This window comes from Candoia aspera, chromosome 4, assembly GCF_035149785.1.
Source record: "Candoia aspera isolate rCanAsp1 chromosome 4, rCanAsp1.hap2, whole genome shotgun sequence".
Lineage (NCBI taxonomy): Eukaryota > Metazoa > Chordata > Lepidosauria > Squamata > Boidae > Candoia > Candoia aspera.
Genome location: NC_086156.1, coordinates 84,409,400 through 84,426,611, shown reverse-complemented (window position 1 = coordinate 84,426,611; position 17,212 = coordinate 84,409,400). Strand labels below are relative to the sequence as shown.

The 17,212-nt window shown below is 42.8% G+C and overlaps 1 protein-coding gene across 2 annotated transcripts in view; it reads right to left on the bottom strand.

Annotated features, from left to right (window-relative positions):
• PDK2 (pyruvate dehydrogenase kinase 2) overlaps positions 1-13,325 on the bottom strand; it is a 29,376-nt gene extending 16,051 nt beyond the window's left edge. Inside the window, exons 1-2 of one of the 2 annotated variants that reach the window (XM_063300856.1) lie at positions 13,070-13,325; positions 7,211-7,352 (exon numbers count right to left, since the gene is read on the bottom strand). In XM_063300856.1, coding sequence (XP_063156926.1) covers positions 7,211-7,352; positions 13,070-13,190 — 263 coding nt within the window. In that variant the 5' untranslated portion in view covers positions 13,191-13,325. The remainder of the gene's footprint in view (positions 1-7,210; positions 7,353-13,069) is intronic. The other variant, XM_063300857.1, reaches the window with a different exon arrangement.
• Positions 13,326-17,212: the final 3,887 nt, after the last annotated feature.

Genomic DNA, 17,212 nt, shown 5'->3' with positions numbered 1-17,212 from the left:
GTTTCCCAAACTTTTTTTTTCCTCCTGACCTCCAGAGGGCCTTTGCATTTCTAAATTGCCATAATCCAAGGTTTTCCAGAACAATTCCATATGAAGAGGCCATTTTTTTCAATCCTGGCCTCTGAACATAAAAATGTCTAAGGAGTGTTGTCTTTTGCAGCCTGCATCTTCATTCCCTCTCTCAAGGGTCAAAAATCATCACCATCATCATCACCACCACCACCACCACCACCACCATCCAGCAAGCAAACAAAATTCCTAGCTTACTCTTTACTGTCTTTTTCCTCTATCAGTCCTGGGACCTCTACACATTTATAATTCTTTTCTTCTGGTTATCAAGTAGCTCACAGATAGTCTGGAAGCTAGTCTGGGCCCATAATCCTATCAGAGCTTTGAATTCAGGCAGAGTCCTTGTTAGAGGCTGCTCCTGAATGTAAGTGGAGTGTTGAAAAGAACACTGAGAAACAAAGTTGCAGAACATCCATTATAAATTAAATAAAATGTTCATAACATACTTGCCTTAAATGGAGAGTATGGGCCTAGCCTAACTATTCATAATGCTAATGGACATTCACAGTATTTGAAGTAAAAAGTAGATTTATGAAGTAGTATTTGAGAATAAAAAAGCCACATTTATCTAAACTGCATCTTTTAGGAGAAGGAAGCAGAAGAGAGAGAAAGGAAGGTAATTGAAGTTCTCTTTTGTCTCTTAACTACAGAGACTAATTTAACCAAAACTAGGCCAGGTAAGAAGCAGACAAGCAAGTACAGAATGGATTCTGATAGAATTTTCCTTATCTATCCCTAGTCATTTGCCCTCAAATCCTCAAAAAAAGAGACGTTAAAATAAGCAAGGGTGGTTTACAAGAATAAAAAGGTATGGAGAGATGTAGTGAGTCTGTTGGTATAAAGAACTTAGCTACATTTTCTTTTCCTATCTCATGCCCTTATCCCTCTGGCTCACTATTTGTTATTCTTTTTATGCATTCTGCATAATGTTGCTTAGGCCAAAAGGGGAACAGTATGATTGATTCACAAGTATGTAATTAAATTCAAATAATATATCTAGTCCTCAACGTCCTTAATGATTTTTCTAGGGACACCTTAAATATTGTTATTGCGATTCATCCTTTGAAAGCAGGTATTTCTAAGCATGTTATGATTTTGATGCAAGATTACCTATAAGTGCTGGAAAGCACCTGGATGCTCAGGACTACAAAGCCCATAATTATGAGTCACAGTGCCTTTGGAGGATGAAGACTGCTGCCTCCAGCAAGGACGCCTTGCCCTGGATTTGCAGGCTACAAAGGATCAACAGCCAAGGCTTTCCCACAGGAAAACAAAGAGGTTTTCAAAACCAACTTAGAGTTGGGATCAGGGGCAAATAAGGAGAAGCAAGAAGAATTAACTTGGCTCTTGGCTCTTTATGTGCCTTTTGATACCTCTTTCCACCACCTGCTTGTTTCCCTGACAACCGCAATGGGATGTGGATGGGAAAGAACAAGAGAAACAAACAAGCCCTCACGCGGTGCTTTCCCAAAGTAGGCCAAAGTTCATGCTGGCATCTTAAAGGGCCCTGTCCGATTTTTTCCCCTTCTCAGCACTAATGGAAAACTCCAGCAAGGGAGATTCCTTCGAAACAACACTTCCTCTTAGCAAAACCAAGGAAAAAATGAAGAGAGAGAGGGAGGATGAGGAGGAAAAGGGGAAGAAATGGGATTTAAGTCCTCCAGCATCCTTTCCTGGCTTCCCTCTCTTTATTTGTAATTTTCTTTCTCGAGAAGTACATCTGTTTTTCTGTGTCCAGAGGTGGTAACCTCCTTGAAGCACTGACCATCAGCCAGTGTTAACAATGCATGTTGTTTATTCGTTTAATCGCTTCCAACTCTTCGTGACTTCATGGACCAGCCCACGCCAGAGCTTCCTGTCGGTCGTCAATACCCCCAGCTCCCCCAGGGACGAGTCTGTCACCTCTAGAATATCATCCATCCACCTTGCCCTTGGTCGGCCCCTCTTCCTTTTGCCTTCCACTCTCCCTAGCATCAGCATCTTCTCCAGGGTGTCCTGTCTTCTCATTATGTGGCCAAAGTATTTCAGTTTTGCCTTGAATATCATTCCCTCAAGTGAGCAGTCTGGCTTTATTTCCTGGAGGATGGACTGGTTTGATCTTCTGGCAGTCCAAGGCACTCTCAGAATTTTCCTCCAACACCACAGTTCAAAAGCATCGATCTTCCTTCGCTCAGCCTTCCTTATGGTCCAGCTCTCGCAGCCATATGTTACTACGGGGAACACCATTGCTTTAACTATGCGGGCCTTTGTTGTCAGTGTGATGTCTCTGCTCTTAACTATTTTATCGAGATTTGTCATTGCTCTTCTCCCAAGGATTAAGCGTCTTCTGATTTCCTGACTGCAGTCAGCATCTGCAGTAATCTTTGCACCTAGGAATACAAAGTCTTTCACTGCTTCTACATTTTCTCCCTCTATTTGCCAGTTATCGATCAAGCTGGTTGCCATAATCTTGGTTTTTTTGAGGTTTAGCTGCAAGCCAGCTTTTGCACTTTCTTCTTTCACCTTCATCATAAGGCTCCTCAGTTCCTCTTCACTTTCAGCCATCAAAGTGGTATCATCTGCATATCTGAGATTGTTAATGTTTCTTCCAGAGATTTTAACTCCAGCCTTGGATTCCTCAAGGCCAGCTTGTTGCATGATGTGTTCTGCATACAAGTTGAATAGGTAGGGTGAGAGTATACAGCCCTGCCGTACTCCTTTCCCAATCTTAAACCAGTCCGTTGTTCCGTGGTCTGTTCTTACTGTTGCTACTTGGTCGTTAACAACAGTGGCTGTCTGCTGAGACACTAGAAGTAGCCCAAGAAAGAAGGAAAGCAAAAGGCAACAGTGATAGGGGGAGATATGCCCAATTAAATGCAAAATTCCAGAGGTTAGCCAGAAGAGATAAGGAATTGTTTTTAAACAAGCAATGTGCAGAAGTGGAAGAAGACAATAGAATAGGAAGGACAAGAGACCTCTTCCAGAAAATTAGAAACATTGGAGGTAAATTCCAGGCAAAAATGGGTATGATCAAAAACAAAGATGGCAAGGACCTAACAGAAGAAGAAGAGATCAAGAAAAGGTGGCAAGAATATACAGAAGACCTGTATAGGAAGGATAACAATATCGGGGATAGCTTTGACGGTGTGGTCAGTGAGCTAGAGCCAGACATCCTGAAGAGTGAGGTTGAGTGGGCCTTAAGAAGCATTGCTAATAACAAGGCAGCAGGAGACGATGGCATCCCAGCTGAACTGTTCAAAATCTTGCAAGATGATGCTGTCAAGGTAATGCATGCTATATGCCAGCAAATTTGGAAAATACGAGAATGGCCACCTGATTGGAAAAAATCAACTTATATCCCCATACCAAAACAACAGTCTTCCCTAATCTCTTTAGTCTGATCCTAAATTGTGCAAGAAGTTTGTGATCTGAACTACAGTCAGCTCCAGGCCTTGTTTTTACTGACTGTACAGATGTCCGCCACCTTTGGCTGCAAAGGATGTAATCAATCTGATTTCGGTGTTGTCCATCTGGTGAAGTCCATGTATAAAGCTGTCTCTTAGGTTGTTGGAAGAGAGTGTTTGTTATGCAGAGTGAATTGTCTTGGCAAAATTCTATCAGCCTATGTCCTGCTTCATTTTGTTCTCCCAGCCATACTTACCTGTAATTCGAGGTGTCATTTGACTGCCCACCTTAGCATTCCAGTCTCCTGTGATGAAAATAACATCTCTTTTAGGCGTGTTGTCCAGTAGGTGCTGCAGATCCTCATAGAACTGCTCTACTTCAGCTTCTTCAGCATTTGTGGTTGGGGCATATATTTGGATCACTGTGATGTTAGATGGCTTGCCCTGAATTCAAATTGAGATCATTCTGTCGTTTTTTGGGTTGTATCCAAGCACTGCTTTAGCCACTTTACTATTAATTATGAAGGCTACTCCATTTCTTCTGTGGTCCTCTTGTCCACAGTAGTAGATCTGGTGGTCATTTGATGTGAAGTGGCCCATTCCAGTCCATTTCAGTTCACTGACGCCCAGAATGTCTATCTTGAATCTTGACATCTCACCAATAACCACATCCAATTTGCCCTGGCTCATAGATCTTACATTCCAGGTTCCAATGGTGTGTTGATCTTTAGAACATCGGATTCGCCGTTCACCACCAGCACCGTCGGCCGCTAGCCGTCCTTTCGGCTTTCAGCTAGCTGCGTCATCACGTCTGGGGCTAGTTGAGCTCATCCTGTTCCTCCCCAGTAGCATTTTGACCATCTTCCGACCTGGGGGTCTCATCTTCCGATGGTATACCGACATATCTCTGGTTGTACTGATCCATTTAGTTTTCACGGCAAGAATACTGGGGTGGGTTGCCATTACCTTCCCCAGGGATCGCATTTAGTCTGACCTCTCTGTCATGACCTTCCCGTCTTGGGTGGCCCTTCACGGTTTAGCTCATGGCATCATTGAGGTGCTCAAGCTCCAGCACCACGACAAGGTAACGATCCTTTGCTGAAGTAACAATGCACAACAGCTGCATATTGTCTGGATGAGGCTCAAAGGCAGCTTGGTTGCACACGCCACCCACATGATGCTCCTCTGACTGTAACATGGAGCTTTTGCTTCCTCAGCCACTTCAACTGGTGGAAGGTGCTGAACAGCCACCACAAGGGCAATGGACACAAATATGTGTCTGTAAGGGAGAAACTGGGATTTTCAGCCATTCTGGTTTATTACTGCTTCCCAAGATGCCCAGGGCATTTATGTGGGATTTATGAAAAGATGGTACACCAACATATGAGATAAAACCAAGTGTCATGAGTAAGGATGGCGAGCAGGGGGCTCCCATCCAGACTGTCAAGCGTATGCGTAGCACTGAGGAATTGGTCAGCCATTCAAAGAGACACAGATTGGGACCGCCTTAACCTTTGGGGTTTATATGTCTGGGTTTTCCCACACTTCTTCAGTTTGTTAGGATTCCTGTTAAGTACTAGCAATAAATATTAGAGACCAGTTCCTTGTCTCAGCGTGTTTCCTGACTGTTAGGACACCAAGTATCCCTAGTAATCCCACCCAGCTAATCTCCTTTAGTTCTGCTTAAGAAAAGCAACAACTCTGTACATCTGAACAAGTGAACCCTGCAGTCTGTAAAGGTTTACACCACAATACAGAAGTAGATGATTTGGGGAGAGAGGGTTGGGGGCTCCTCTGGAATTTTTCAAGCATGTTGTGATCATTTTCACAAATTGGTTGCCCCAGAGTGGTTTGTCATTTCACAGAATGGCTATCATGGCCACTGTGACCAATCTCAAAATGGGGAGGTTGCTCCCTCCACCCTCTAGAGCAGTGTTTCTCAACCTCAGCAACTTTAAGATGTGTGGACTTCAACTCCCAGTATTCCCCAGCCAGCATGCCAGTCCACACATCTTAAAGTTGCTGAGGTTAAGAAACACTGCTCTAGACTTTCCTCACAACCCCAATTTATCTTCTTTTTTTCTGGGCAGATGGATGGACTTTCAGACAAAGCTCTTGACTGCAACTGCATATCTTTTTAGGTAGCCATATAACCCAGAGGAATTCCTATAAATTAAGTCAATGCTAATAGTTTGTGCTTTCCTCTGAACAATGCCAGTTTTTCATTTAATCTTTTTCCAAAATTAAAATTATCTAAAAAATAAAAACAGAACAGGGAGAGGATTTGAGATCACCCACAAGTGCTCCTGAGTTAAATCTGTCCACCAGGATCACCTTGCCTGTCCCTACTTTACAGAGTTACAACATTTGCTGGGTGTGTGGTGTATACAGATGATTGAAAGCATAGAGGCCACTTGCAATTCCTTTTAAGTTGAAAGAACAAGGTGGGGCAACAATTGTGAAGACAGGGTGAAATATGGCTGGTGGAGATGCTCACTCGCTGGCAGAGGTTATTCAGCCTACAACATTCAGCATACAGTATAAATAAAAAAGAATGAAGAACGGAAAAATTGACTTCCGTAGGAAGAAATGGCAGACTGAAGACAGCTCCACAAAAAGCGGAACCGGCGACCAGACCGACTGTGGAATGAAGAGCTGGCAAGCAGACCAGCTCTTTGATAATTCCTCTCCGGGCAAGGAGAGGACCTGAGATTGCCCACAAGTGCTCCAGACAGCTGCTCCTCATGAGGAGACTGCAAGACAGTGGTCTCCAGCAGATTTAGAGTTCTGGGAGAAGAGGGAATAACCACCTTGCTCAAACTGCAGTCGGCACCCTCGAAAGGACACTAAGTTCGCATACTTCCATTTCTAATCACTTTCAGAAATTGCTTCTTAACTGCTTTTCAGCTATTAGAAACCTTTGGATCAACAAGTTTGACAGCAACGGGTGAATTTCCTTCAATCCTCAGTCAAAGAAGTTTTAACTACAAGTTTTAGAACTTAAAAAGATTTTTTTTGGGGAATGAACAGCAAAATGATTAAAACTTTGATTTTAGAAAGTTAAAAATGGACTAAGGGTCGAGATAAATTTGAAATAAGATTTTGGAATTAATGATAAAGAATCTTTCCTGTGGATTCCTGTATTTATTAATAATAAATAAACCAAGAGAGTGACCTGGATAATTTTCTTATTTTGGATTTACAAAACAGGCTTGTTAAAATTTTGAAGAATCTCATGAGTAGGGACAAAGAAAAAATGAAAAGAAATCAAGTCATATTTGAATGACTAAAGACTAAGAGTGTTAGAAGTAAAGGGAAGGAATATAAAGTTGGTTTATTTGATCAAAGTTAAAATAGGTATGTTGTTATCTCTGGTATCCTTAATGGATTTTTGCTGACACCAGAACTGAAATGACGATACTTTATGGATTTATTTATAGATAAGAGATGGGATATGGGAAGAAGAGATCATTCGCTGTATTTTAAGAGGAGCTGATAAGTTACTAAAATTGTTTGTACTTGTGATGAAGGTTGGAAGTCACTTCTTTATATATTTCTTTCCCTTTTCTTTACTATATTATTTTTCTTACTTTTTGATTTTTTTCAATTTTTTTTTCTGCACCTTTTTATTCTTCTATCATCTTTTAGTTTGTATTACTGTTTTAATTTAATTTTTATTTTTACTGTTGTAACTATAATCTTTAATAAAATTATTATAAGAAAAGAAAAAAGAATGAGGAACAAGGACAGGAACCCACCAACTCTGCACCAGCTGAACAGAGGGAGTACTCAGTACCCGGTCTGGGAGAAGATTGATTTCTTTCATGATATTGGCCAGTCGGACAGGAAGTTCTTGGCGAAGGAACATGAATGAAGTCTTCTCACAGGCATTGCTGGATCCTAAGCAAAAAAGAAACAAAAAGACACACCGAGCCATTAACAATTCTGCATCATTCAACTAGTGTGTCCCTTACTCAAAACTCCAGAATTATTATGCAGTACTGTAATTCCCCCCAGGAAGAGTTTAATCTGAAGATAATGTTTGAAATGATAGCCTCCTGAGATTTAGTGCCTGTAATGACTGATGGGTCCAAATAACCACAGATAACCACTGAATATACTTGGAGAGTGAAACATCCCTTCACATCCTCTTCATGCATCACGTATTTATGGACAAACTGTTAGAACACATGACTGCAGAGAGCAACTTGAACAGGAAGACGGTAAAACAGTTTTAAGGCATGGGGGGACTACATTAAGATTCAAATATTATTTTTATTTATTGGATTATAGCTCAACTTTTCTCCAAGAATTCAAGGCTTATATGAGGATTTCCTTTTATTTTATCTCCATAACAACACTGTGAGGTAGGTTGAGCTGAGGGATTGATTTGTCCAAAGTCATCCAGTGAGGTTCTGTAGCTGAGAGAGGATCTAAACCTGTATCTCTTCAACACTTCAATCATTACACACTAGCTCCTACATTGGCTTCCAGGAATGGAAGTTTTACATCTAAAGCACTTCCCTTTTATGGCTACCACAAAGTCTGTGTATTTTCCATGCTCCACCAACAACTTCATTACTGAGATCCTTAGTATCTGACCTGTGTCCTGTCCAGGGATGGAATTTCCATGATCAATTTTCTCAATGTTATTCCTTTCCTCACCCCCATTTTTATATATTCATGGTTTCACAGTTAATACCAAAGCCATATTTAGACTATGCAGCTTCAAAGTTATAATTCAAGATTGTCAAGTGTGCGAGAGAAGAGAGTATACTTTTTTTTTCACTTTTGTTATATGTAGTCAATGTAAGAGAAGTACTTTCTACCTTCATGTTTAAATAACTATTCCACTTAGAATAATGATCACAATATGCTTTGAATATAATATGCAAGAGCTTTTAACTATGCAAGAGCTTTTGGACAATTTTGGATAATACGTAAGCAATTTTCTTTTCTGCCGTTTATTTCTTCAAGTAATCAAACAATGTGTTAAATCACATCACAGTCTATTCAGCTCTGAGATTTTTCTGTTTAAGTCTTCTAATTCAAAGTTGTGGAAAAACAACCTGATCTCTGATTTCAACGCATTCCATGCTTTTTGTAAGGGTACAGAATAGCTTCCTGCCAGCTGGCATCTTTCCAAAAGATTGTTGTATACATCTCCAATTGCCTCAGGATGATGGAGCTCATAGTCCAGCATTTCTGGAGGAGGTTGTCCGAGAAGAAAACTCCTGTCAGCTGGGAAAAGGAGGCAATATGGATTCAAGGACTAATCCCTTGCAAACTTGCAAACTCTTTTACCCCCCTGTAAGGGCTCAGACTTGAAATACAAGGATTAACTTACAAGCTAAACAAACTCAACCTGTTTGTTTTACAAATGTCTTAAGCGTTTAGAATCTCTGAAGCACTGAGGGGGGAAAAAAGCCAGTTTAATCCCACAGAAAGCAAGAACCAAGGTTATTTCCAAGAAGGCCTGAATCCTGCTGGGCCTTGTTTGTACAGACCAACCTTTGCCAACTTGCCATTCTCCATAATTGTTGCATCAGAGCTCCTATCATTGCCAGGGGTGTAGATCCAACATTTCTAAAGGGCTGGGCAAGGTTGGTCTGTACAAACAAGGCATAGTACTGCACATTTATGTTCCTAGCTAGCATGCAAGCAACTCATCTTGTTTTGAAGGGGAAACTATTCACTGTTGAGCCAGCATGCAAATGCACACACATATATCATCAGCAGAGAATGACAACTAGATATGATCGACAAGGGAACCCCATGAGTTGGGAGGCTTGGAATTGCACAGGCAAATGAAACAAATGTGAGGCAGCTGCTAGGTTCTCCCCACCATCTTTCTATCTGACCCCTCTACTAAGGCCTACAGAGATCAGACCCCCTTAGAGGCAACATATGACATGCAAATGACAACTAGAAAAAGGTGATAAGAAAGGTAATGGAATAAAGGGTGAGAGTTTGCCCACTCCACAGGTCCTGTTGCATAGTTTCACCATTCAGATTCCCCAAGTTCTTTATTTAGCAACACTGCTTGAAAGAGCATCAGACCCATTCATCACAGTCCAGATAAAGCACCGCAGGAAAATCAAAGAGAGTGAATACAGCATGGAGGAGGGGTGCTAGAGGAGGGCCTTAATCCCTCTGACACTGAGATCTTCCAATCAGCATTTGTTGTCCTTCAGATCCTTCAAAGGGCATTGCAAAACTCCCTCCTCCCAACTTGGCAGCTCAGATCCAATCTGACTGAGCAGTTTTCTGCTGCTTTTCCTCTTCATAAGTTAAATCTTCTGTGCTCTCATTCTTTCAGCTTAGATCCCCTGCTTTCTGCCTCTCAAAAATGGGAGGATCTTAATTCAAGCAAACCAATGGAAAATCTGACTTGCATGACAATATTTTGGCAATTGTACCTAAGGAGTTTAAGACTTTGTGCACAGAGACAGTGCACACAGTGGCACACTTGAGAAAGGTGTAGACCTCAACTCCCCAAATTCTTGGCAACGGCCACACTGGCTGGAAATACCGAAAACCGAATTTCATACATCAACTCTATACTGTTGCAGATAGTGTACTGTAATGGTGATGGTGTACATGTTACAGTCCACCCTCAGGCATGGAAGTCACCAGGTGACTTTCAGCCAGTCATTATCTCTCAGCCCAATGTACCTCCCAGGTTTGTTGTTGTGGGAAATATTGGAGGAAAAAGTGCTATCAAATATGAATGCAACCTTCACCTCCTAGAGAAAAAGTGGGATATATATCTTTACAAATTCCCAGTTGCTCTGATCAATCTGGCTAAGGGTGGGAGATACTGAGAGCTGTAATTCAGCCACACCTGGAGAGCCACATCTACCCATCCTTGGTGTATGCTTTTATTTCAATCTCTTACTAGTACTAAGCATTTATAGCAGCAGAGGCAGGTTCCTGTTGACAGAACCACCGGGTCTGCAATCAACTGCCCAGAAGCATGGCGCTAAACGCAACAATTCTGTAAACCACATATGCTTACTACACAGAAATCCATTCCTCCAATGGGACCTACTAATTTAAACACAGATCTCAGAATTATGCCTATGGACTCCAGGGCTGCGGAACCTTCAGCTCTCTGGAGGCTGTTAAATTATAACTCTCCCTAACCATTTCGTATACAGTACTAGAAGCTAACAGAAATCCCAGGCTGTCCTTTTCTCGAATAATATAGAAAGTAGGTGTGGTGGTAAAATCAGCATTAATATTTTTATTTATTAGGTTTATATCCTACCTTTTGCAAGGAGCTCAAGTCAGTGTACATATCTAGGTGAGTAATTTATTTATTTATTATCCCACCTTTATCATTTTTATAAATAACTCAAGGTGGTGAACATACCTTCTCCTCTTACTTTTTCTTTTACTCACTTCCTCCTCTTCTACTCCTTCTTCCTCCTCTTTTCCCCACAACAACCCTGTGAGGTGAGTTGGGCTGAGAGAGAGTGACTGGCCCAAGGTCACCCAGCCAGCTTTCATGACAGTGCATTCTATGATTTGTAGACTATTATAAACACAAAGTTGACAATGAATTATGTGTTAATTATGGGCTGGTTAGCAAATGGCAACCCTAGCTAATACTTGGAGAATATCAGGGTTGCAGGCTATGCTAGGGAGTAAAAAAAAAAAATCCTGGAAAAAGACAGAGTTGAATGCAACTTGAGACAAGAAGATACTTAGCAGATGGCATGGAAAACAAACAATAGACTAAATTAGATGGTATACATTAGCTACTTGAAAAATTGAGTTAATATGTATTGGATGTATGCACAGATACAAAATGGATTAGGCCAAGAGAAGGGATTGATCACTGAGATCTACAGCAAACGAAGAATTTAAACCTTCTGATCCCTAATCTACAGCCAATACTCTAGCTCAAAGATAAGCCAACTGGCACCCTCTAGATGTTCTAGATGTACTTGGGTCTCCAAGTACATAAAATCCAAAATATTCTGATCCCTGGCCTACTGTTGCTCTGGCTTCTACTCTGCTTGGACTCTCACTTGGAAATATAAAATCAACTTTTAGTGGTATGAGCTGAATTTAAAGGGATGGTGTCAAGGAGAATTACAGAAATATTCCTGCCCCAAATCCAGCAATATTCATAAAAGACCCTTGGCAAAATTCTTCTACATTATCCATTTCTTCATTTTTTTAACTGGAGATGCCCAGGAGCAAACTTGGGGCCTTCTGTTTGCAACATATGTATGTGATCCAACTCCACATTTGGCCTTTTTTTCTCCAACAGGTAAAAAGGGGAAGAAAGAAACTGAGCTGAAGAACATTCCTTCATAGATAGATAGGCCATGTTTAAGAAGCCAAATTATGAAGCCATTTGGCATATTCATCCAGAGAAAGAGGTGATCTGAGGTCATCACACTATTCACTTGGTTACCTGAATACAGAGCAAAAGAAGCACATTGATCTAGAAACAATTTCTAGAGGGGAAGTTGTCACTGTAAATAGTTAATGTGCATTTAAGTTTCACATCGAACCCTGCATATCTTTTAACAGACTTCTTTCATTTCATCGCTATTCCCTATCTCTTATTTCCATTTCTGTTTCTCTATAGAGCCACACAATCTATATAAAAATCTCACCCACAAAAGATAATACTGCTTGCATTTCATACAACAGGCTCCACACCATTAAGTCTAATGCCACAGTAAAAATACATTTTTACATTCAAATTTATTTGGCCATCATCCTATTCTATTCAGTGAGGCTACCTGTGGGAAAACACGTATAGAATCATATAACTACATAATCTTTACATCACAGGGATCTTTTAGGTCAATCTTGGTGCATAATAATGCTTTGATCTTGATTAGACAAATGGAAATGGATGCTCAATCCATATGAACTAATAAAGAGGCAGCTGGTTCCTCTTATGATTTCCACCTGAATTCTCCCATTTTAACTTACAGCACACAAGCAACCTCCAGCAGTAATAAAAACACAACACAGCTACATCCCTGAACTGGCTTCCTTATAACACCAGTGAACTCAGTGTATTTAGCCTAGAGCGGGCATGTACAGGATTGCATGGAAAAGCGACTTTGTTTGAAAGTCAGCCATTCTAAAACTCCCCAGAAGTCAATTGCCCGTAATATAAAAAGCAGGCGAGCTAATATAACGATCAAAAATCCTTGCAGAAGGAACGAAGGAAGCTGTTTCGGGGCTAATACCCCAACCCATCACCCCTGAAAGCAAAAGAGCTGCTGGGGAGACTGGGCACAGGGAATTTCGCGTCTCGCCGGCGAGAGAAGCCAGACGGCTTCGGCCCACTTTCCCCCGACTCGGCCCCCTTCAGAAGCCCCGGACCCTCGCTCCCATCGTCCCAGCCCAGCAAGAACCAGGCTGATAGTGTGCATGGGAAAGCGAGCGAAGGAAGGGGGGGGGTGATGGTTGGACTCCACCTCCCAACCTCGCCTGCAAGTCGGCAGGGCCCCAGAGTACGCTAGGTGGGGAGGATGGGACTTGTAGTCCAACCCATCCGAAGGCGACAGGTCCGAGAAGCCGGCTGCGCGGACCTCTCCCTTCAGCTGCTCGCGTCCCCCTCTCCCTCTTTGGCTCCCACGCACCGAAGTCGAGGAACTGTTTCATGGAGAGCGGCGAGGGAGAGAACTTGCTGAAGTGCTCGATGTACTTGGGCGCCCCGGCCAGCGCCGACTGGCCTTTCATGAGGCACCGCAAGAGACGCATCGCGGCCCCGCCAGGCCCTGACAGGCCACTTTCGGGGGCAAGGCTGGCGGCGGTGGCCCCCTTCCCGCTACCCGGAGGCCAGCGGGCACCGCGCCTCCTCCCGAGCCCCTCCGACAGCCAGCCAACTGACTGGCGAAGGAGCTGATAGACCCGGACCCCGGAGGATCCGCCCCTCGTCAGCTGTCGGCCAACCAACTGCAAAGACCTCGCACTCCGAAGGCCGCAGTCCAATCGCTGCGGAAAAACAAGACATTTTCAGCCAATGGGGAGAGAATATCACCACGTGGCAAGGGGAGGGGCGGGGTGCGAGTGGCCCAGGGCTTTTGGGACGCGCCGATTTAACTTCTTCGTGCCCGCAGCTTGGCAATAGAGTGACTAAATGGCGTTCCAGCCCTTGGATTGGTTTTATTTTGAAGACGGAACTCCAGGCGTTGGGTTCCAACAGTGCTCTGTAAATCCAATTGTTAGTTTAAGGTGTTACAAGACTCTTCATGTTGTTGTTTATTCATTTAGTCGCTTCCGACTCTTCGTGACTTCATGGACCAGCCCACACCAGAGCTTCCTGTCGGTCGTCAACACCCACAGCTCCCCCAGGGACGAGTCCGTCACCTCTAGAATATCATCCATCCATCTTGCCCTTGGTCGGCCTCTCTTCCTTTTGCCTTCCACTCTCCCTAGCATCAGCATCTTCTCCAGGGTGTCCTGTCTTCTCATTATGTGGCCAAAGTATTTCAGTTTTGCCTTGAATATCATTCCCTCAAGTGAGCAGTCTGGCTTTATTTCCTGGAGGATGGACTGGTTTGATCTTCCCGCAGTCCAAGGAACTTCCAGTATTTTCCTCCAACATCACAGTTCCAAAGCATCGATCTTCCTTCGCTCAGCCTTCCTTATGGTCCAGCTCTCGCAGCCATATGTTACTACGGGGAACACCATTGCTTTAACTATGCGACCGTTGTTGTCAAGTGTGAGGTCTCTGCTCTTGACTATTTTATCAAGATTTGTCATTGCTCTTCTCCCAAGGATTAAGCGTCTTCTGATTTCCTGACTGCAGTCAGCACCTGCAGTAATCTTCGCACCTAGAAATACAAAGTCTGTCACTGCCTCTACGGTTTCTCCCTCTATTTGCCAGTTATCAATCAAGCTGGTTGCCATAATCTTGGTTTTTTTGAGGTTTAGCTGCAAGCCAGCTTTTGCACTTTCTTCTTTCACCTTCATCATAAGGCTCCTCAGTTCCTCCTCGTTTTCAGCCATCAGAGTGGTATCATCTGCATATCTGAGATTGTTAATGTTTCTTCCAGCAATTTTAACTCCAGCCTTGGATTCCTCAAGCCCAGCATGTCGCATGATATGTTCTGCATACAAGTTGAATAGGTAGGGTGAGAGTATACAGCCCTGCCGTACTCCTTTCCCAATCTTAAACCAGTCTGTTGTTCCATGGTGTTTTTACTGTTGCTACTTGGTCTTTATACAGATTCCTCAGGAGGCATACAAGATGACTTGGTATCCCCATACCACTAAGGACTTGCCACAATTTGTTATGGTCCACACAGTCAAAGGCTTTAGAATAGTCAATAAAACAGAAATAGATGTTTTTCTGAAACTCCCTGGCTTTTTCCATTATCCAGTGGATATTGGCAATTTGGTCCCTAGTTCCTCTGCCTTTTCTAAACCCAGCTTGTACATCTGGCAATTCTCGCTCCATGAATTGCTGAAGTCTACCTTGCAGGATCTTGAGCATTACCTTACTGCATGTGAAATGAGTGCCACTGTTCGATAGTTTGAACATTCTTTAGTGTTCCCCTTTTTTGGTATGGGGATATAAGTTGATTTTTTCCAATCAGGTGGCCATTCTCGTATTTTCCAAATTTGCTGGCATATAGCATGCATTACCTTGACAGCATCATCTTGCAAGATTTTGAACAGTTCAGCTGGGATGCCATCGTCTCCTGCTGCCTTGTTATTAGCAATGCTTCTTAGGGCCCATTCAACCTCACTCTTCAGGATGTCTGGCTCTAGCTCACTGACCACACTGTCAAAGCTATCCCCGATATTGTTATCCCTCCTATACAGGTCTTCTGTATATTCTTGCCACCTTTTCTTGATCTCTTCTTCTTTTGTTAGGTCCTTGCCATCTTTGTTTTTGATCATACCCATTTTTGCCTGGAATTTACCTCCAATGTTTCTAATTTTCTGGAAGAGGTCTCTTGTCCTTCCTATTCTATTGTCTTCTTCCACTTCCATGCATTGCTTGTTTAAAAATAATTCCTTATCTCTTCTGGCTAACCTCTGGAATTTTGCATTTAATTGGGCATATCTCCCCCTATCACTGTTGCCTTTTGCTTTCCTTCTTTCTTGGGCTACTTCTAGTGTCTCAGCAGACAGCCATTTTGCCTTCTTGGTTTTCTCTTTCTTTGGGATGTATTTTGTTGCCGCCTCCTGAACAATGCTGCCAACTTCTGTCCAGAGTTCTTCCGGGACCCTATCTACTAAGTCCAGTCCCTTAAATCTATTCTTCACCTCCACTGCATATTCCTTAGGAATATTAGTGAGCTCATATCTAGCTGATCTGTGGGTCTTCCCTAATCTCTTTAGTCTGATCCTAAATTGTGCAAGAAGAAGTTCGTGATCGGAACTACAGTCAGCTCCGGGTCTTGTTTTTACCGACTGTACAGATGTCCGCCACCTTTGGCTGCAAAGGATGTAGTCAATCTGATTTCGGTGTTGTCCATCTGGTGAAGTCCATGTATAAAGCCGTCTCTTAGGTTGTTGGAAGAGAGTGTTTGTTATGCAGAGTGAGTTGTCTTGGCAAAATTCTATCAGCCTATGTCCTGCTTCGTTTTGTTCTCCCAGGCCATGCTTACCTGTAATTCCAGGTGTCATTTGACTGCCCACCTTAGCATTCCAGGCTCCTGTGATGAAAATAACGTCTCTTTTAGGCATATTATCCAGTAGGTGCTGCAGATCCTCATAGAACTGCTCTACTTCAGCTTCTTCAGCATCTGTGGTTGGGGCGTATATTTGGATCACTGTGATGTTAGATGGCTTGCCCTGAATTCAAATTGAGATCATTCTGTCGTTTTTTGGGTTGTATCCAAGCACTGCTTTAGCCACTTTACTATTAATTATGAAGGCTACTCCATTTCTTCTGTGGTCCTCTTGTCCACAGTAGTAGATCTGGTGGTCATTTGATGTGAAGTGGCCCATTCCAGTCCATTTCAGTTCACTGACACCCAAAATGTCTATCTTTAATCTTGACATCTCACCAATAACCACATCCAATTTGCCCTGGCTCATAGATCTTACATTCCAGGTTCCAATGGTGTGTTGATCCTTAGAACATCGGATTCGCCGTTCACCAGCACTGTCGGCCGCTAGCCGTCCTTTCGGCTTTCAGCTAGCTGCGTCGTCACGTCTGGGGCTAGTTGAACTCATCCTCTGTTCCTCCCCATTAGCATTTTGACCATCTTCCGACCTGGGGGTCTCATCTTCCGATGGTATACCAACATATCTCTGGTTGTACTGATCCATTTAGTTTTCACGGCAAGAATACTGGGGTGGGTTGCCATTACCTTCCCCAGGGATCGCATTTAGTCTGACCTCTCTGTCATGACCTTTCCGTCTTGGGTGGCCCTTCACGGTTTAGCTCATGGCATCATTGAGGTGCTCAAGCTCCAGCACCATGACAAGCTAACGATCCTCTTGATCCTTGTGGAGCAAACAGAAACGGTATCCTATTGGGAGATGCATGAACATCGCATTTTAAAAAGTAGGGTCCTCTTTTAACGATCTAGAATCCATTGCTCAGTTAATGCTTTTATTGGACATCACAAGGTCAAAAAGCAATGGGCAAGTTTTGAAGTATTCAGAATTCATCATCAGGAAAGATGATAAACAGAGAAAAAAACAGAAGAAAGAAAGATACTGTACGATTGCATGTTGTATTCTCAAAAATTGGCAAATCAAGTTAGTTTACTTTCTTTCCCAGGTGGACTCTGATACCACTGACTTTAAAATATCAATTT